This window comes from Hyla sarda, chromosome 8 (assembly GCF_029499605.1).
Source record: "Hyla sarda isolate aHylSar1 chromosome 8, aHylSar1.hap1, whole genome shotgun sequence".
In the NCBI taxonomy this organism is placed as follows: domain Eukaryota; kingdom Metazoa; phylum Chordata; class Amphibia; order Anura; family Hylidae; genus Hyla; species Hyla sarda.
This window is the reverse complement of record NC_079196.1, coordinates 137,685,308-137,706,986: the sequence shown is the minus strand read 5'-3', so window position 1 is coordinate 137,706,986 and position 21,679 is coordinate 137,685,308. Positions and strand designations below refer to the sequence as shown.

Below are 21,679 nucleotides of genomic sequence, written 5' to 3'. Positions count from 1 at the left end.
TTTTTTACACTCGCATGTTCTTGTAGACCCAGTTTTTGAATTTTTACAAGGGGTAATAGATGAAAAATCCCCCCAAAATTTGTAACCCAATTTCTCTCGAGTAAGGAAATAGCTCATATGTGTATGTCAAGTGTTCGGCGGGCGCAGTAGAGGGCTCAGAAGGGAAGGAGCGACAATAGGATTTTGGAGAGGGAATTTTGCTGAAATGGTTTTTGGGGGGCATGTCACATTTAGGAAGCCCCTATGGTGCCAGAACAGCAGAAAACCCCAACATGGCATACCATTTTGGAAACTAGACCCCTCAAGGCACGTAACAAGGGGTCCAGTGAGCCTTAACACCCCACAGGTGTTTGACGACTTTTCGTTAAAGTCGGATGTGTAAATGAAAAAAAAAATTTTTTCACTAAAGTGCAGTTTTTCCCCCAAATTTACCATTTTTACAAAGGGTAATGGGAGAAAATGCCCCCCCAAATTTGTAACCCCATCTCTTCTGAGTATGGAAATACCCCATGTTAGGATGTAAAATGCTTTGCGGGCAAACTACAATGCTCAGAAGAGAAGGAGTCACATTTGGCTTTTTGAAAGCAACTTTTGCTGAAATGGTTTTTTGGGGGCATGTCGCATTTAGGAAGCCCCTGTGGTGCCAGAACAGCAAAAAATACCCACATGGCATACTATTTTGGAAACTACACCCCTCAAGGAACGTAACAAGGGGTCCGCTGAGCCTTAACACCCCACAGGTGTTTGACGACTTTTCGTTAAAGTTGGATGTGTAAATGAAAAATTTTTTTTTTTTTACTAAAATGCAGTTTTTCCCCAAAATTTTACATTTTTACAAGGGGTAATAGGAGAAAATGACCCCCAAAATGTGTAACCCCATTTCTTCTGAGTATGGAAATACCCCATGTTAGGACGTAAAATGCTCTGCTGGCGAACTACAATGCTCAGAAGGAGCGCTATTGAGCTTTTGGAAAGAGAATTAGTTTGGAATGGTAGTCAGGGGCCATGTGCGTTTACAAAGCCCCCCGTGGTGCCAGAACAGTGGAACCCCCCACATGTGACCCCATTTTGGAAACTACACCCCTCACATAATTTAATAAGGGGTGCAGTGAGTATTTACACCCCACAGAACTTTGGAACAGTGGGCTGTGCAAATGAAAAAGTTTATTTTTCATTTTTACGGACCACTGTTCCAAAAATCTGTCAGACATCTGTGGGGCGTAAATTCTCAATGTACCCCTTATTACATTACGTGAGGGGTGTAGTTTCCAAAATGGGGTCACATGTGTCAGGGGTCCATTGTTCTGGCACTATGGGGGCTTTGTAAACACATGTGGCCTTCAATTCCGGACAAATTTTCTCTACAAAATCCCAATGGCGCTCCTTCTCTTCTGAGCATTGTAGTTCGCCCGCAGAGCACTTTAAATTTACATATGGGGTATGTTCTTACTCAGAAGAGATGGGTTTACAAATTTGGGGGGGCTTTTTTCCTATTTCCCGATGTGAAAATGAAAAATTTAGGGTAACACCAGCATTTTAGTGAAAAAATATAATTTTTTTCATTTTCCCATCCAACTTTAATGAAAATTCGTCAAACACCTGTGGGGTGTTCAGGCTCACTATACCCCTTGTCACGTTCGGTGAGGGGTGTAGTTTCCAAAATGGGGTCACATGTGGGTATTTTTTTTTTTTGCGTTTGTCAGAACCGCTGTAAAATCAGCCACCCCTGTGCAAATCACCAATTTAGGCCTCAAATGTACATGGTGCACTCTCACTCCTGAGCCTTGTTGTGTGCCCGCAGAGCATTTTACGCCCACATCTGGGGTATTTCTGTACTCAGGAGAAATTGCGTTACAAATTTTGGGGGTCTTTTTTTCCTTTTACCGCTTGTGGAAATAAAAAGTATGGGGCAACACCAGCATGTTAGTGTAAAAAAATAAAAAAATTTTACACTAACAGGCTGGTGTAGCCCCCAACTTTTCCTTTTCACAAGCGGTAAAAGGAAAAAAAGCCCCCCAAAATTTGTAGTGTAATTTCTCCCGAGTACGGAGATACCCCATATGTGGCCCTAAACTGTTGCCTTGAAATACGACAGGGCTCCGAAGTAAGAGAGCACCATGCGCATTTGAGGACTAAATTAGGGATTGCACAGGGGTGGATATAGGGGTATTCTACGCCAGTGATTCCCAAACAGGGTGCCTCCAGCTGTTGCTAAACTCCCAGCATGCCTGGACAGTCAGTGGCTGTCCAGAAATGCTGGGAGTTGTTGTTTTGCAACAGCTGGAGGCTCCGTTTTGGAAACCCTGCCGTACAAGACGTTTTAAATTGTTTATTGGGGGGGGGGGGGGGGGGGGCAGTGTAAGGGGTGTACATGTAGTATTTTACCCTTTATTAGGTGTTAGTGTAGTGTAGTGTTTTTAGGGTACATTCACACTGGCAGGTTACGGTGAATTTCCCGCTAGGAGTTTGCACTGCGGCAAAGAATTTGCCGCAGCCCAAACTTGAAGCAGGAAATTTACTGTAAACCCGCCTATGTGAATGTACCCTGTACGTTCACATGGGGGGGCAAACCTCCAGCTGTTTCAAAACTACAACTCCCAGCATGTACTGACAGACCGTGCATGCTGGGAGTTGTAGTTTTGCAACAGCTGGAGGCACACTGGTTGGAAAACCTTCAGTTAGGTTCTGTTACCTAACTCAATATTTTCCAACCAGTGTGCCTCCAGCTGTTGCAAAACTACAACTCCCAGCATGTACTAATCACCGAAGGGCATGCTGGGAGATGTAGTTATGCAATAGCTGGAGGTACCCAACTACAACTCCCAGCATGCCGAGACAGCTGTTTGCTTTCTGGGCATGCTGGGAATTGCAGTTTTGCAACATCTGGAGAGCTACAGTTTTTAGACCACTGCACAGTGATCTCCAAACTGTGGACCTCCAGATGTTGCAAAACTACAACTCCCAGCATGTCCAGACAACAAACAGCTATGTGGGCATGCTAGGAGTTGTAGTTTTGCAACATCTGGAGGGATATAGTTTAGAGCCCACTGTATAGTGGTCTCAAACTGCAGCCCTCCAGCTGTTGCAAAACTACATATTCCAGCATGCCCAAACAGCTGTCTGGGCATGCTGGGAGTTGTAGTTTTGCAACATCTGGAGGGCTACAGTTAGAGACCACGGTCTCAGACTGTAGCCCTCCAGATCTACTTACCGGCTTCCGTAGGATCCCGGCAGCCGTCCTCTTCAGACGCACGTGACGCCGCCCGCCGATCAACGTCGCCGCAGCCTCCGGACGGGTAAGTGGACGTCGGCGCCCGTTCCCCTTCAGTTCCCCGTTCTGCCCCGCCTATTGTGGGAGGGCAGGACGGGGAAAACGAAAGTTAACCCCCCTGCCCCCGATCTGCTATTGGTCGTCGCCTCTGACGATCAATAGCAGACCAATAGCAGGGATAGGAGGGGTGGCAACCCTGCCACCTCACTCCTATGCCTACAGGGGGATCGTGGGTGTCTTAGACAACCGCGATCCCCCTTCTATTCCGGGTCACCGGGTCACAATAGACCCGTATGACCCGGAATCGGCGCAAATCGCAAGTGTGAATTCACTTGCGATTTGCGCCGATCGCCGACGGGGGGGGGTCTGATGACCCCCCTGGGCATTTGCACGGGGTGCCTGCTGATTGATATCAGCAGTCACCCCGGCCCGGTCCCCGCCCGGCGCGCGGCGGGGACCGAAATTCCCACGGGCGTATGGATACGCCCTGGGTCCTTAAGTACCAGGACGTCAAGGCGTATCCATACGCCCTAGGTCCTTAAGTGGTTAAAGGATGCAGGGCGTACCTGTACACCCTGCGCCTACTCCCCTGCTATGACGTGGGCTCACGAGCGGATGTACCTGATCCATTTCCTAGCGGTGTGGTCCCGGCGGCTATCTGCCAGGACCAGTGTCTAATGCTGGACCTCACCGATCGCGGTGATACCGCACATTAACCCCTTAGACACCACGATCAAAGTTGATTGTGGCATCTAAAACGAAAGTAACACCGTGCCAGTAGTTCAGCGGAGCTGATCGGGACCACCACAGTAAAACCGTGGTGTCTTGATCAACTGAGAGGATGGCAGGAGGGCCTTTACCTGCCCCCTCGCCGTCCGATCTGTTCCTCGATGCTCCAGGCAGCCTCAGCAGCCTGGAGCAATCGTGCACAGATAATGGCATAGCAGATAACAGCATATGCAATCCAAGGATTGCATGTAATAGTCCCCTATGGAGACTAAAAAATTGTGTAAAAAAAAAAAAAAAAAAAGTTAATAAATGTGAATTAAAGAGTAGCTCCCACCATCTCATTATTGTTTTATTGTGTCCCTACCTATAGGTAATCTATCCCTAACCCCCTCTCCCTGCATTTAAAATTTTTTGGGGGACTGACATGATCTTCATCTTCTGGTCTTCTTGCTTGCTGTGCCGTCTTGTCCCGGCTTCCCCAGCAGGTGCAACGTCACTAACGCCTGCAGGTCGCCGACTTCCGCCCTCACTTCATCTATGCTGCGCTCCCGTCCAGAGCGAGCATAGATGATCAGCGAATCGAAGGGCAGGCTGCTCTGGGGTCTCCTTCTCCCTGTTTAGCAGTACATGTGCTACCCAGGGAGGAGGAGTATAGGAGTAGCCTGCATAGAAATAGACACCTGCCGAAAAATATTTATTATTCTATAAGTTCAAAAAGAAAAATAAGACCTCAGATCAGACTTACCCCGGCTTGTAAACTTTCAGTGGAGCTTCAGCACAGCACTGATAACTAGTGTGCGCGCGCTGTCTCCACTGCAGTTTACATGCCCGGGGCGGGCATAGATCTAATCAGCAAATCTAATCAGCCAATGCGTGCAGCCCCGATGTTTAATGCTCTCGCTTCCGCCTGTCTGATTGACAGGCAGGGAGCGAGCACAGCCTAAATGAATTAAGACTGATTGCCCGGCCGGCATCGGTCCGAATTCAGGCGTGACGTCACGCCAGGCTGCAGCCGGCCACTAGGAGGGAGACCCCTAGTGGCTGGTTTTCAAACCTAAATTTCACCTAATAATAAAAAATAAAAAAAAATGAAAATATATCAGAGATATGTTGTAGTACAACAACATATATATATATATATATATATATATATATATAAAAAAAAAATAAAAAATACGTTTGTGACAGTGCCCATTTAACCCCTCCCCTAATAAAAGTAAATGGTGTATACGTAAAAAAAATACCAAAGTCCAAAATGTCACTTTGTATACACATACAAAAAATTTTTAAAAAGCAATCAAAAAGTCCCATCAAAACAAAAATGGTAGCGATAAAAACTACAGATCACTGCGCAAAGAATTAACCCTCACACATCCCCGTATATGGGGAAAAAAAAAGTTATAGGGGTCAGGATAGGACAATTTTAAATGTACAAATTTTGGTGCACAAAGTTATAATATTTCACTATCATTTTAATCGTAGAGATCTACAGAATAAAGATAAGGTGTCATTTTTACCAAAAAGTGCACTGCATAGAAACTAAAAACTAGAAACTAAAGCCGCAAAAAAATTTTAAATGGCCCCAAATTTTTTTTTTGTTTCGCTGTAGATTTTGTGGTGAAATAACTGATGTCATTACAAATTAAAATTGGTAGTGCATAAAACAAGCCCTCATATAGATCTGTAGGTGGAAAACTGAAGGCATTATGATTTTAAAGGGTACCTCTAATCAAATAAACTTTTGATATATTTTAGATTAATGAATGTTGAATAACTTTCCAATAGCATGTTAATGAAAAATATGCTTCTTTCTATTGTATTTTTCCCGATCAGTCCTGTCAGCAAGCATTTCTGACTCATGCTGGAGTCCTAAACACTCAGAGCTGCCAGCCTGCTTTGTTCACAGCCAACCCCTAGTGGTCATTTCTTCAAAGTGGAAAATTAAATAGAAAGAAGCATATTTTTTAATAACATGCAATTGTGAAGTTATTCTGCATACATTAATCTATAATATATCAAAAGTTTTTTGATGAGAGGTACCCTTTAAGAAGGTGAGGAGTAAAAAATGAAAGTGAAGTCCTGTACTTTTGATTCCTTACCGGATGTACACTATTTATTTTGTCATGATGCAAATACATTTTTGTTTTAAAAAACAAACATACAAATCTTCGTTGGTCTAATACACAGTTGAGCTCCATGTACCCAACCTGCTCCAATAAATGCTGGCGAAAATGTGACCAAAAGGGGTCCCTCTTACATGCTTTATGGTCATGGGATGTTAAAACCTTGGTGGACTGTGTTGTGGCCCCAAATGCCGCTTTGAAGCCCATTTCCAGCCCAGCCTTGCAATCTCCCCTGCTCGCTAGTGGTGCCCACCATCTTCCTGAGGAGGCCCTCTGCTCCACATGGGTTCCCTCTGCCTCTTTGCCTGCAGCTCTCCCTTCCTCATCTCTTCCACCTATGCAAAAGCTGGTCTCTGCCAAGGGCAGACTGAGTGTGGATGTTCTGTCCACAGAGGGAGTCCACCTCTCTTAAAAAGAGTCCTCCTCATGCTTACACCTAGCCTTCTTCCTAGCCCTTTCGGACTCCAACCCTGAAACACAGGGAGTTGCTGGCCCCTCTATTCTCCCCTGAGTGGCTCTGCTTGCTTTCTCAAATACACACCAAAGAGGACTTTCGTTCTTTAGGGTGGCTGACAGGGTGGAAGTGTTGGAGGATGATCTTGACTCCACTAGGGGGTATATCTCCCGGCTGCACTCCACAGTAGCCTCCCAGTCTGAATTGCTCAGGGACCTGCAGCTCCATGTTGAAGATCTCGATAACTGCGAAACAACATCAGAGTGTGTGGTCTCTCTGAAGCAATGTACGATGAGGATCTTCAGGTGACTCTGGAGACTATGTTCAACCTTATACTTGGGGAACCTGCTACCACGAGATCAAAGTGGACAGGGCCCACTGGGTGTAGTGTCCTAAAATTTCCTCTGGGTTCCCTCAAGACACTGTCTGCTGTGTTCACGATTTTTCTATCAAGGAGGACATTATGGCCAAGGCCCGTAAACTCCAGGACTTTGAGTTTGATGGGGGCCCTCTACAGCTCTACCCAGACCTCTCCTGGATTACTCTATGCAATAGGAGACTGCTGCGACTCCTGCTTACTACTGTTTGTGACCACCAGGCGACCTACCGCTGGAACTTCCCCTTTGTCCTAGTGGCCCATAGGGAGGGCACATCAGCCACTCTATGCTCCTATGCTGCTCTCTCTTCCTTCTGCTCCATGCTGGACAATCTGACTCCTTTACTGAGCTCCTGGACAGCGGGGCTCTCAGTCCCCACTAACCTGAACCGTTGTAGTGTGATTCGGGGCTGCATACCTCTTTAGTTGCTATTGGGGTGGATTGGTCCCCTCTCCCATGTGCTTTGTTTTTTCTTAGTCAGGCATTGTTGCTTATCTGATTTGTTATCAGCTTCCTTGATACCAAGGAGCGTGGGTTGCTCTGCAAGCTCCTTTGCTCCCTTTGGGTTGTCCTTCCATCTCTCCCTATGAGGGCCATGCTCCCAGCAGTTTTCTGAAGCATTTTCTTCTTCGATGGCTTTAAGGCCATTGGTGTTCTTCCATTATTCTATTTAGAGATGAGCGAACTTACAGTAAATTCGATTCGTCACGAACTTCTCGGCTCGGCAGTTGATGACTTTTCCTGCATAAATTAGTTCAGCTTTCAGGTGCTCCGGAGGGCTGGAAAAGGTGGATACAGTCCTAGGAGACTCTTTCCTAGGAATGTATCCACCTTTTCCAGCCCACCGGAGCACCTGAAGGCTGAACTAATTTATGCAGGATAAGTCATCAACTGCCGAGCAGTTTGTGACGAATCGAATTTACTGTAAGTTCGCTCATCTCTAATTCTATTGTTTTTGCTTTCTGTTTTTAATCGGTGTCATGGGGTTTGTCTTATCCTGTCTTGTTTTGTTTGTAGTCCATTGTCCCCCCCACCAGGTCTTTCTGTTCCTTCCCCCTATTTTGTTTCTGCAGGCTCTGTCCAGTCATCGAACTTCATCCATCGAACCTCATCCAGCGAACCTGGTGCTACATAATTCTGCTTTGTCATCTCCCTCACACCTGGTTTTGGATAAGCCGCCTTTTACTCTGCAGTTCTACCCTTTTCCCTCTCTGTTATGGTCCATTGTGTCTCCTTGACTATTGAGGGATTCGGCTGTGAAGAGGCAGAGAACTGTCCGCTTTGACGTGGCCTTTCTCCAGGAGACTCATTTTGACCATACTGGATCCTTTAAATTCTTATATCACTTATACCCCTAGGTCTTTTCGGCTACTTCAAACAGCAAGTCTGCTGGTACTGCTATTCTTTTGTCCTGGCCCTGCCCTATTCAGGTCACCTTCTCGTGCTTAGACCAGAGGGGTAGATTTGTAATTGTTAAGGGTACCCTGGAGAGTAAACCGATCCTATTGTGTAACATCTACACCCCCCCAAAACTTCCCAGATTTCAATTCCATTCCTTAGGAAGGGTTCTATCCAAATTGCTCCCCTATCCCCCTTCAGCATTGATTTTGAGTGGGTATTTTAATTGGTATTTTTCTCCCTTTATGGATCGCTCCTCCCTTACTGCCAGTCCTCAATCCCCGACCCAATTGCGCTTGGAAACCGCCTTCTGCCGGTTATTTCGCTCCTTTTCTCTGTATGACCTTTGGCGCATTAACCATCCATCGGATAAGTCGTTTTCTTTCTTCTCTTACCCCCATCAGTCCGATAGATGGATTAATTATTTTTTTGTGAACATCCCTGCTGTTTGAATGCTCTCTGGGGCTTTAATGGAGCAGATTTTTTGGTCAGATCATGGCCCAGTGGGCATTGACTTGCTAAGATCCTGCACTACACCACTCAGCCGATGCCACTGGCAACTCAATGAGTCTCTCCTCAAGTCTCTGACCTCCCAGGACTCCATCGAGGAATATTCTCCTACTAATGAGGGCTCGGTCCCCTCGCTTTCCACACTGTGGGAGGTGCACAAGGCCGTAGTGCATGGCCACTGTACTGCCCTGGCAACCCGCTATAAAAAAAAGATGCTTTGGCTCAGACCTGGGACTTTATGGCTGAGATATGGAGGTGTCCTTGGCGATTCACCCTTCAGTCACAGTGCTGAGGAAGCAGAGCACCACCCACGGGTCACATCTGCTTAGTTCCCTAATGTGGGGACAGTGTGCTTCGGCTGACAATTCATTCCCTGATGTGGGGACTGCGGGTGAGAAGCTGACAGTGCACCAGCGGGGGGGAATCATGATAGCCGATACTCTTATTACCCCCGCGGGCGCACGGTCCTCATGGCGGGGAAGGGGTTAAGTACATTGTGAGCTGGGCGCAGGGCTCCTCCCCAACAATTCAATGAATATTCATTAAAGGGGTGTGGAAAAGGGGTGAAACCATTGCTGCAGGAGAAGACAAAACAGCAATGCCTGCAGCACTGATGTCGTCCACAACAGTGAACAAACATGGCCTCAGGTGTGGACATCAGTCAAAAGCAATCAGAAAAACTACTGAACTTCCGTCAGAGAAAAGAGGTCAGTAAAAACATATATGCTGTGAACAGATGTATAACATGTGAATTACAAAAGTGCTAAAACTTGCTAGATAACCATAAAACTGTGGTACCGGAGTACCCCTTAAAGTGTAGCTCCCACCATCCTTTTTTTTTAATTTACTATCCCTGCCTATTGCCCTTCTATTCCTAACCCCCTCCCTGCTAATTTTTTTTTTTTACCATATTAAAAATGCCTTTTTGTCTGCCTGGTAGTGTGCTCACTACCAGGCAGACTTCCCCAGCAGGAACAATGTCACTGATGCCTGCTGGGGGGGCACACTTCCGCCCTTAGTTCATCTACACAGGGTGTCTCCAGCTGTTTCACCACTTCAACACCCAGCTTGCCCTGATATCTATTGGCTGTCAGGGCATGCTGGGAGTTGTAGTGGTGAAACAGCGGGGGTACCCTGTGTTGAAAACAATAAAACAATAAGTTAGGGCCATGGGGCGCTATCCCGTTCCGTCCCCCCGCCCGTGTTGAAATCCCGAAACCCGCTCTCCCCCAACCTCCATGTAAAAACCTTGAACCCTGCACTCTCCTAAAGATAGATACATACTGCAGAGTCCAGCAGCGGGCATGCAGAGGCAGCAGCGGCATGTGCGGGAGGAGTGGCCGTGTGAGCCCAGGGAGCCAATGCGCTCGCTCCCGCCTGTCTGATTGACAGGCAGGGAGCGAGCGCAGGCTGAATGAATAAGGACCAATGCTCAGCCGGCATCGGTTCGAATTCAGGCACGACGTCACGCCAGCCTGCAGCCGGCCACTAGGAGGGAGACCCCCTAGTGGCCAGTTTTCAAACTTAAATTAAAACGTTTTAATAAAAAAAAAATTATGAAAATATATTAGAGATATGTTGTAGTACATATGTACTACAACATATCAAAAAAAAATTTTTGATGACAGTGCCCATTTAAACAAGTATTTTATGTATAAAGTTTATACAACATACATTACCTTGGAACTCTAATTATGTCCTCATGTGACCACGGCACATGTAATCTGTAAATAGTTGATGTTGTGTCTGCAAAGAGAAACCAATCATTACTAACACTCAATAACCAAGAAAACAATGGAAAACATACCATTTTAGTAAAATGTGTTTATATGAAAATATACCATTATGTACTTAATATTGCATGTTATAGCAGAATTTGTGAAGATCATAAAAGAATGAAACAAATGAGCACAGGAACAGTTTTTTACATTAAAGTCAGGGAATGAATACTGTTGCCCCTGCAATCTGTATAAAAATCTAGTTTATAATAGTTACATAGTTTATATGGTTAAAATAAAAACAACGATAATTGTTGATCCAAAGGAAGGCAAAAAAAAAAAAAATCCCTGAGGCTGATGCCAATTTCCCCATAACAAAGGAAATATAACTATGGCAATCAGAATAAATCCGTAGATTAGTGTTCTATCCACATAAATCTAGTATACATAATTTGAAATATTTTATCTTTAAAAAAAAAAAAAAAAAAAAATCCTCTCCTTGAACTTGTTTATTAAGTCAACCATCACAACATCATGTGGCAGAGAATTCTCAATGCTCTTACAGTAAAGAAACTTTTTTCTTTATGATGTAGAGGATGCCCCATGTCATAGCTACCAGCCTAGGTATAAAAAGATCACTAGAAACATCTCACTAGAAACATATGTACTGTTGATTCATATATTTGTACAGTGTGGAGGGGGCATGGCTTGACGCTGGCTAAGATGGCAGCGTGTTGGGAGCGCTCCTGCTCCACTGGCCGTACATCAGCATTAAAGAACCCCTGGTGACCCAGCTTTCCCATGGGGAAGAGTTCCTGCCGGTCCAGGAACCCCTCCGCTACAACCCAGCTGAGTCTCCCTGCCACCGGAGGCATACAGCGCTTCCTTCAGCTGCCGTCTGCCTCTGCGCCCTCCTCCCTGCCCGCCATTACAGGACCAACGCTGGGCCTGCAATTGCGCTCCAGCAGCTGTACCCCGCTGACCACTGAGGACTCACCTGTCTGCTGCCCTCCACTGTTATCGTCTGTGAAGGGTCCCTCACTCTTGCCGCCGCAGACCTCTGCTGCCCCGTCTTCTCCTCCAGCCCCGGCCCGTCCGCCTGTGGATCGCGCTACTGCGCGGGGACCGTAGCCTCTCCTCCCTGCTACTGCTCCTTCTGCCGAGGACTCCGTTCCAGCTCCTGTGCTGCTGGACGGTGCGGTGAGTGACATAGGGGGCTCATCCCTGGGGCCTGCTACTCATCCCAGTGCTGCTGTGGACTCTCCTGTTGTGGCCTCCTCCTCTCCCCCTCCTAGTGTGCCACCTGGGGCTACATCCTGGGCCTCCTTAGTGAAGAATTAGCAGTCTACTCCTGCAGGCTCCCTGCACTTTCAAGCTGCTTTCCATTGCTCAGCCTCCCCCTCCACAGTGCCTCTAGCCCTGTGCTCTGTCCTGCCGGACAGCCCTCTCTGGTGATGACTGCTGTTGTTACCCCGCTGCCACCTTGGATCCCCTCACTGCCTGTTACGCTCCCTCTTCCTCCCCCAAGCCGCAGAGGTGTCGGCAGCCTACAATGTTGTCCTCGGGCGCCCTCCACCTGTCTCCTCCAGGAACACCCCGCCCCAAGGGCCTCTGGCGACAACTGGATTGGCGCCTGCCTCCACATCCTGGGATGCTGCTCCTGAATCGAACCTGCCCTGCTCGGTTATGTCACTGCCATCTTCTGCATTCCCTGACTTAGGCCAACTCCTCTACCAAATTCCAACCAAGGATGACGTCCGCTCCCTGATTGCAGAAGTTAGGGAGGCATGCCGGGCGGAGATATCCTCCATGCGCCAAGATCTCCAGCATGTTTCTGACCGGGTGGATGGCTTGGAGGACGCCCACAACCATGCTAGGGCCTACATTGCTCAGCTGCACTCTACTATTGCATCTCAAAAGGACTTTCTTGGGGATCTCCATGCACATGTTGAGGATCTGGAAAATAGAGGGAGGCAGAATAACATCAGGGTGAGAGGCCTGGCGGAGGCTACCCGTGAGGAGGACCTCTTTGTTACTTTGGAGGTTATCTTTAATCTTATTCTTTGTGAGCCAGCCTCTCACAGGATTAAACTGGACAGGACCCATAGGGCCCTTCACCCTAAATCCACCACAGGCACTCCACGAGACGTCATCTGTTGTGTACACGATTTCCAAGTTAAGGAGGCCATCATGGCTAAAGCCAGATCTCTGCGAAATTTTGACAGAGCCCCTATTTAACTCTATCGAGATCTCTCCTGGTTAACTCCCCGAAAAAGGTGGCTGCTGCAACCTCTCCTGGAGGTCCTTCATTCAAAGGGATGGACTTTTCCATTTGGGCTGCATGCCCGCAGGGATGGACGGTCCACTGTACTGCGCTCCTTTTCGGACCTTCAAGCCTTCTGTTCTACTCTGGAGCTGCCGGTCCCTCAGCTGACGGACTGGGATCTGATGTCTCCCCCCCCCCTTCCTCTGCCCCCTGTTTGGCAGCCTGTCCGGCCCCGCCGGGCTGGATCCCAGAGGAAGTCCTCCCCTGGGGTCTCGGGGATCCCCCCTCGAGCTCCCCCCTAAGATGCAGACAGTACCCCTGCGTCTTTCCTGAGTTGTCATTGATTATAGAGTTTTCTGGTCTCTGGATCTCCCCTGGTCGGGGGAGTCCCCCGAGTCCCCCCCCTCCCCCCTTCTGTGCGCTTAGGCATTCTAGATAAATTGTTCCCTGTTATTACAGTGTAATTGCATTTTTTGGTCACCAATGTTTTTTGTTTCTCTGTGTTCCTTTGCTTTGGCCTTGGAGTGGGCCATTCGTTCTTCCGGTGGTTCTCCCTTGGTGGTGCTCTTTCATGGTCCCTCTTGAGGCCGTAGCAATGGACTGCCCATGTCTTGGACCATGGTCCGCTTTGGTGGTCTTGGCCTCCGCATTGGCTTCTTGGTCAATGGTTTACTTTCTTATTGACTGTTGTGTTTTACTTGTTCTATGGTGTACCGTCTGTTTGTTGTCCGTTTGTGTACCCCTTTGTTTCTTCTTGTCTCCCTTTCTTCTTTATTGTTTTCCCACTTTAGGTTGCTCTCATCTGCAGCTTCTCCTTGTGACCCAGGTTCTCTGGATGTCCCTCCATTGTTGCATGGTGACCATTCTGACTACTTCTGTGAGTATGCTTTTCCTTCATCTGTCTACTTTTCCTTTTTATTCGCCATGGTTAAGTGCATCTCCTTGAATGTAAAGGGACTGAACTCCCCCTCTAAGAGGCGCTTGTTACAAAGGGAGCTGGTTGGGCTACATGCCAATATAGTTTTCCTTCAGGAGAAGCACTTTGACCATTCTGGATCTTTCCAATTCCTTCATCACCTCTTTCCCCAGGCATACTCTGCTGTTTCTGACAGGAAAACTGCTGGGGTGGCGATTCTAGTCTCCAGGTCCTGCCCGTTACACGTCTCTTTTTCCTTTCGTGATCCCCATGGGCGTTATGTTATTGTTGAGGGTGTTTTGAGTAGGGTCCCGCTCTTACTATGTAATGTTTATGCGCCCAGCACTTCCCAAATCCCTTTCCTGCGTAGAGTCCTTGCTAGGCTCCAGAAACTCCCCTCCTCTGCTTGGCTGTTAGGTGGGGACTTTAACGTTATCTTCTCTCCGTCTCTAGACTGTGATTCTCTCACTGGTGCACCCCCTACACCCACTCAGTTGCGCTTGGCCTCCATTTTCCGACGGCTCCTACGTGCATCGTCGCTGCATGATCTATGGTGGATCAATCACCCTACAGAGTGCTCCTATAGTTTTTATTCTCCCCCCCATAAATTGCATACACGCATTGATTATTTCTTTGGAACCTATCTTTGGTGCGCTTGCTCTCTGCAGCTTCTCTTGATCCCATTTCCTGGACTTCTGAAAAGAGCAAAAGAAGGAAAGACCGACGGAAAGGCGCCTAGTGTGATATCGTTGATGACAGTTGGGAGGGGTTAGTCGAAGAGTAGATAATGGGTGCTCACCTTGAGCGAGCAAAAAACTTGCATGTAGACCCACAGTGGGGTTAGTGGTATGGATAATAGTCCACCGGATGCAGCTGCTAAGTCCAGGGTACAGGACAGGACTAGCCAGTCCTGGATAGATATGCAGTGGTAAGGAAGAAAAAAAACCTTTTCAAAGGGCGCTGCTGTTGTCCTGGTGAGATGAAGATGAAAAGTCCGAGGCAGAAGTATTTTGCAAGATATAGCTTCTTTATTGGTGTAGAATCATAGCAAGCAGGGATACAGGCTAGATAACGCGTTTCGGGGGACAGCGCCCCCTTCTTCAGATCAGTGATAACAACTGGTAGTGCTTACATGGTATATATACATTTAAAATGGGCGCCAAACATAAGGGGGAGGGGCTACAGTAAACAGGGGCACATACTGTAAAGGCATGATAAATACATCAAAATAGACATGCAAATCATGAAAACCTATTCTGACACATAGAACAGCCTGATGGAATGGAGCTATTACAAAAACTCTAAATAAAATCATTGGTGAACAGTAGGTAATATGCGCGCATCTGGAGCCGCTGGCCGCAGCTCCGGAGTGTGAGGCGGAAGTGGCATCCATGCAGTCTGTCGGAAGCGTCCGGCCAGAGAGCGTTGCCCGGGAGACGCGCGACGCGCAGAGGCGCAGCGCGTCACGGGCAGCGCTCAGGAGGCCGGCTCACCCGTGATGACAGGCACTGAAGTCCCTCGCTGAAACCCACAGGAGGGAAAATGTCAGGATGATAGTATATGATGAATAGGCAGTGGTAGTTAATGTGTATAGACGTCAATAAAAGTGTCACTGAATATGGACATCTTGAACTAGAGCCAGTGATGTGGCAATGAGAAAAGTGGGGGGGGGGCCTAAGGGGTGGAGGGAAAGTAATAAGGGGGGGGGGACAATGGGCAGAAACAGAAAAGCGATCTATGATGGTAGAAATAATAATGAAAATAAAAATAAATAAATATAAATAAAAATAGAATTAGAAATAAAAATGAAAATAAAAATAAAAAAGAAGAAAATAAAAATAAAAATAAATATAAATAAATTTAAAAAAATAAAAATAAAAATATAAGAATATAAAAATATATATAAAAATAAAAATAAATATAAAAAAAAATTTAAAAAAATTAAAATAAAAATTAAAAAAATAAATAAAAATAAAAATAATGAATGTATATTGTGGGGGGGGGGGGGAATGGGGGAGGGAGAGAGAGATGGGGCAATGGGCAGAGACAGAAAATGAAGTAAGATAAATTAGAAATAGAGATGAAAATGAGAATAAAAATATTATTATTAACTGAAGCTCATGTAAAAGACTCCATCACTGCAACTCCAATTGAACACATCAGCAGTGATCAGTCCCACAGATACAGCACCCTGAGACGCAGGGAGAATTTTTGGATTCATTGTCTCCAGACTCTCTCACCCCGTGGACTGAATGAGATGATTGAGTGCAATTTGTGAGGCATCACTATTATATACATTATATTTATATATTTTTTTATGCATTTTTCTTAATAATAATATTTTATTCTCATTTTCATCTCTATTTCTAATTTATCTTACTTCATTTTCTGTCTCTGCCCATTGCCCCATCTCTCTCTCCCTCCCCCCTTCCCCCCCCCCACAATATACATTCATTATTTTTATTTTTATTTTTTTATATTTATTTTTATTTTTATATATATTTTTATATTCTTATATTTTTATTTTTATTTTTAATTTTTTTTTAATTTATTTATATTTATTTTTATTTTCTTCTTTTTTTATTTTCATTTTTATTTTTATTTTCATTTTTATTTCTAATTCTATTTTTATTTCTAATTCTATTTTTATTTTTATTTATATTTATTTATTTTATTTTCATTATTATTTCTACCATCATAGATCGTTTTTCTGTTTTCTGCCCATTGTTCCCCCCCCCCTTATTACTTTCCCTCCACCCCTTAAGCCCCCCCCCCCCACTTTTCTCATTGCCACATCACTGGCTCTAGTTCAAGATGTCCATATTCAGTGACACTTTTATTGACGTCTATACACATTAACTACCACTGCCTATTCATCATATACTATCATCCTGCCATTTACCCTCCTGTGGGTTCCAGCGAGGGACTTCAGTGCCTGTCATCACGGGTGAGCCGGCCTCCTGAGCGCTGCCCGTGACGCGCTGTGCGTCGCGCGTCTCCCGGGCAACGCTCTCTGGCCGGACGCTTCCGACAGACTGCATGGATACGCGTCTGTAGCAACGGCCACTTCCGCCGCACACTCCGGAGCTGCGGCCAGCGGCTCCAGATGCGCGCATATTACCTACTGTTCACCAATGATTTTATTTAGAGTTTTTGTAATAGCTCCATTCCATCAGGCTTTTCTATGTGTCAGAATAGGTTTTCATGATTTGCATGTCTATTTTGATGTATTTATCATGCCTTTACAGTATGTGCCCCTGTTTACTGTAGCCCCTCCCCCTTATGTTTGGCGCCCATTTTAAATGTATATATACCATGTAAGCACCACCAGTTGTTATCACTGATCTGAAGAAGGGGGCGCTGTCGCCCGAAACGCGTTATCTAGCCTGTATCCCTGCTTGCTATGATTCTACACCAATAAAGAAGCTATATCTTGCAAAATACTTCTGCCTCAGACTTTTCATCTTCATCTCACCAGGGACAACAGCAGCGCCCTTTGAAAAGGTTTTTTTTTCTTCCTTACCACTGCATATCTATCCAGGACTGGCTAGTCCTGTCCTGTACCCTGGGCTTAGCAGCTGCATCCGGTGGACTATTATCCATACCACTAACCCCACTGTGGGTCTACATGCGAGTTTTTTGCTCGCTCAAGGTGAGCACCCATTATCTACTCTTCGACTAACCCCTCCCACCTGTCATCAACGATATCACACTAGGCGCCTTTCCGTCGGTCTTTCCTTCTTTTGCTCTTTTCAGATTTCCACTATAGGCCATCCGCAGTGGTGTGCCATCTGAAGACCGCGGCGACTGGTTTGTGACTATCCACATCGGACTTCTACCTCTGACCGGACTTACAGAGGTGCGTCCACCTGCACTAAGCATCAAGTTTTTGACTTTACCATGGATTTGAAAGACTCAAGGCTCAATAGAAGAGCAACACTTTTCCGTACTTTGGTTACCAACAACAACAACAACAACCAGGACTCAGCAACCACCAATGATCCCATCGAAGGTACTGTTACCAATTTTGACTTTGACCAAATGAGATCTCTCTTTTTCGAGCTTGAGAAACTCTCGCTCGAGGAAACCCAGCACCAACTTGATGGGTCGTTCCTTTCAATATACCTACAAGAAAACATTGTTCCCAGAGGACTGCGACTACGCCCAACAGCCTCCTTTACTAACGATGATAGTTTTTGCAACAGATGGGAAACTGCTCTCAGCATCTGTTCCAACACACTGCTTACACTACTTTGTGAAAAACGTGACACTTTAGTTCACGACATTTCAAATAAAATTGATTCAGTTATCAATGCCCTTTCACCATTCAAACACACATCTGAGTTTATTCAATGGAACACTTCACACACTAACAAAATGCAGAAAATAGAGAGAGAAGTCATTTCCAAAAAAATGACTAAACTTTCCAGAGATCGTACAGATTACACCACAGACAATATTAAATTTTGGCTGAAACCACGCCACAAACGTGAGGCTGATCCCAACCCTCCTTCCAATACCACTTATCCACATGGCACACACAGACCACCCTCCAATGGTCCCCCTGCCAAACGTCCGCGTATGAAGAAGCCTTACCAACCAGCTACACGCACCCATCCTGCAGCCTCATCCAGCTCCAGGACCTTCCATTCCACGGCACATCATTCACAGAAACGTAAACCGTCCACCTCCTCTTCCACACGCACCCCCCGCTTGGTGCACCCGGCCAGATCAGACAATGGCTCTATCCCACAGCCACCAACCCATCTCATCTATTCACCTAACACAGCACGTCCTCCACCATTAATGAGTCTCCATCTCCCCCAACCCTACAATGTCAACCATACCCCTCTGACATCACTATCTGCTCACTCAGGTCCTCATAAACCAGTCCCTGTACCATCCCTGCCTACACCAGGTCCTATCCAATCTTATTCGCACCACCTTTCTTCCACTCACACCCCATCCAACCCCTCTGCGTCCTCATCAGGACCCACACTTCCAACCCATTCTTCCACTAAGATCCAGTCATCCACCTTACCACCACCATTAATCAATAACCCTCCATCACCAACAGATGACATGCCTACACAAGTTCTTCTGGATCTTATGGATCAACTTATCGACAAACCGCCCATTCTACCTTCTGGTAGATACCCATCCGATCTCATCTCAGATGACTCCCTGTCTGAACCTCATCTACTCACCACTCCCCATAGACGCCTTTCCACACACCAGTTCTTTACACCCATAAGCACCCCACCAGCGGCCAATTCATCTCCATCCTACTCACCACGACCTGACTCTGCTCTCCCATCACCTCTCTCACCCAACACCAACACAACGGTTTTTTTAGGCCTTCCCCAGGCAGTCCTGATACCTCCCTTAATATCGGACCCCAACGATCTACCACCACTAGAGAAGATCCACATTGCACCACCCCTGGGCCTAAAAAGAAAGCTTCCAGAAAGAGGGGATGCAGAGGAGGCCGTAACAGAAGGGAGAGGAAAGAAGAAAAGAGAATCAGACACCAAAAAGAAAATGAACTGAATATGGTTAAAATTTTCAACCTTTCCAGTTATGTTTTCACAGAAATTGAACTCCAAGTCCTTAAAAAGGGGCTTTCCTACTGCCCTACCAATAAGACCAATAGTTTTGAATTGTTTCTGGATCTCAACAAATTCATTCGTAAAATCACGATTCAAAGATTCTTTGCTCTCAAAGAAGCCAATGGCCACACCACTGCCAATATCGAGACTCACCCCGCCTCCATATTATCACCTCCCCCCATCCATACCGACCTACACCCGAAATCCACATTCTACCCCTTACATGCAAAGGGCAGCCATATTGACACTTTCTCCACAATGGTGCAATCTGACTTTGACGCCCTGTGTAGGAATGATAAACGGATTAATTACTTATCTAACCTATCCTCATCTGAACAATCGGCTCTCAAGACAATGTCCTCTAACAATACCATCGTTATCCGTTCAGCAGACAAGGGAGGTGGCATTGTTGTTCTAAACAGAAGTGACTATATCAGCGAAGCCACCAGACTTCTCACTGATACCACATATTACAAACTGATCCCCAGCAACCCTACCAAAACTTTCCAAGACAAACTCACTAAATTGGTCAATCTCGGTCACTCCCAAGGTGTCCTATCTAAAGCAGAAAAGGATTTCCTCATCATCACAGAACCATCTACACCCATTTTTTATTATCTCCCCAAAATCCACAAGCACCTCACCCAGCCCCCGGGCCGTCCGATCATCTCTGGTATTAATTCTATATCCTCCAACCTCTCCCACTACATTGACATTCTACTTCAGAAACATGTTACCAGTCTCCCCTCTCACCTCAAAGACACCACCAGCTTTCATCCAGTCCATACTACAATTTGAATGGTCATCGAATTACACACTTGTCACCATGGACATTACATCACTATACACCATAATCGACCATGAACTTGGTATTCAGGCAGTATCTTTCTTCCTGGCTAAAGACTCAGGAATGCCCACTGCTCAGAAGGAATTTATTCTGGAAGGTCTCAGATATATACTGACCCATAATTACTTAGAATTTCTGGGTCAGATTTACCTGCAACACAAAGGCACCGCTATGGGGTCTAAAATGGCCCCCAGTTTCGCTAATCTCTTTGTTGGGATGTTCGAAGAACAACACATCTATACTCATCCCCTTTTCAAGAACTGCGTGTACTACCAACGGTACATAGATGACATCTTTTTAATCTGGAATGGCGAAGTCTCTCTGCTCATGGAATTCCTCTCTGACCTTAACGTTAACAGCTGGTCACTTCAGTTCACCCAGACCATCTTCCAGGACCACGCCGAATTCCTGGATGTTTTGGTCTCCCATAATAACAGTGACCAACTAACCACCAAAACTTTTTTCAAAAAAGTTGACAGCAATAGCTATTTAGATTTTGGCAGTGGACATTTCAAGAAATGGCTGTGCAACGTACCCTTCGGACAATTTAAGAGAATCAGAAGGAACTGCACGAGTGAGAGAGACTTTGTGTCACAGAGCAAAATACTCAAATCTAGATTTAGGGCTAAAGGGTATCCCCACTCTCTCGTGCAGTCCTCCTTCATCCGGGCACAAACTCTTACTCAGAAGGACTGCCTTCTCCCTAAACCTAAGGCCGACGCCAAGATAGGCGATAGGTCACTTAATTTCATCACCACTTTCAGGCGGGAACACACAAAAATCAGGAACATTCTGAGTTCCCATTGGCCCATCCTTCTAAAGGATCAACACTTGGACCATTGTTACCTACCAAACCCTTCCCTTACCTTCAGAAGAGGTCGTACTATTCGGAATATAGTAGCTCCCAGCAAGTTAAAAACCTCAGACAAACAAGTGTGTTAATACCGGTTTTCTTTCCATCACAGGGTGTTTCAAGTGCGGCCTCCCCAGATGCAAATGTTGTGCCGTTATTAAACACAAATGTACCTCTTTCTCCTCCACTTCTACCAAAGACTACATATCCCATCAAAACCCACATTACCTGCAGCACCAAATACTGTTGTATACCTGCTACAATGCCCATGCGGACTACAATATGTGGGGCGCACAATTTGTTGCTTAAGGAACGCATCAACAAGCATCGCAGCAACACTGCTAATGGTTTCCTGTTGCATAGCGTATCCCGCCACCTGACTGAAGCTCATGTAAAAGACTCCATCACTGCAACTCCAATTGAACACATCAGCAGTGATCAGTCCCACAGATACAGCACCCTGAGACGCAGGGAGAATTTTTGGATTCATTGTCTCCAGACTCTCTCACCCCGTGGACTGAATGAGATGATTGAGTGCAATTTGTGAGGCATCACTATTATATACATTATATTTATATATTTTTTTATGCATTTTTCTTAATATTTTT

The 21,679-nt window shown here is 46.0% G+C and overlaps 1 protein-coding gene across 5 annotated transcripts in view; it reads right to left on the bottom strand.

Moving 5' to 3' along the window:
- PGAP1 (post-GPI attachment to proteins inositol deacylase 1) overlaps nt 1–21,679 on the bottom strand; it is a 1,221,194-nt gene that overhangs the window by 435,225 nt on the left and 764,290 nt on the right. For all 5 annotated transcript variants that reach the window (XM_056536018.1, XM_056536017.1, XM_056536020.1 and 2 more), the window contains one exon: nt 10,542–10,608. In XM_056536018.1, coding sequence (XP_056391993.1) covers nt 10,542–10,608 — 67 coding nt within the window. The remainder of the gene's footprint in view (nt 1–10,541; nt 10,609–21,679) is intronic.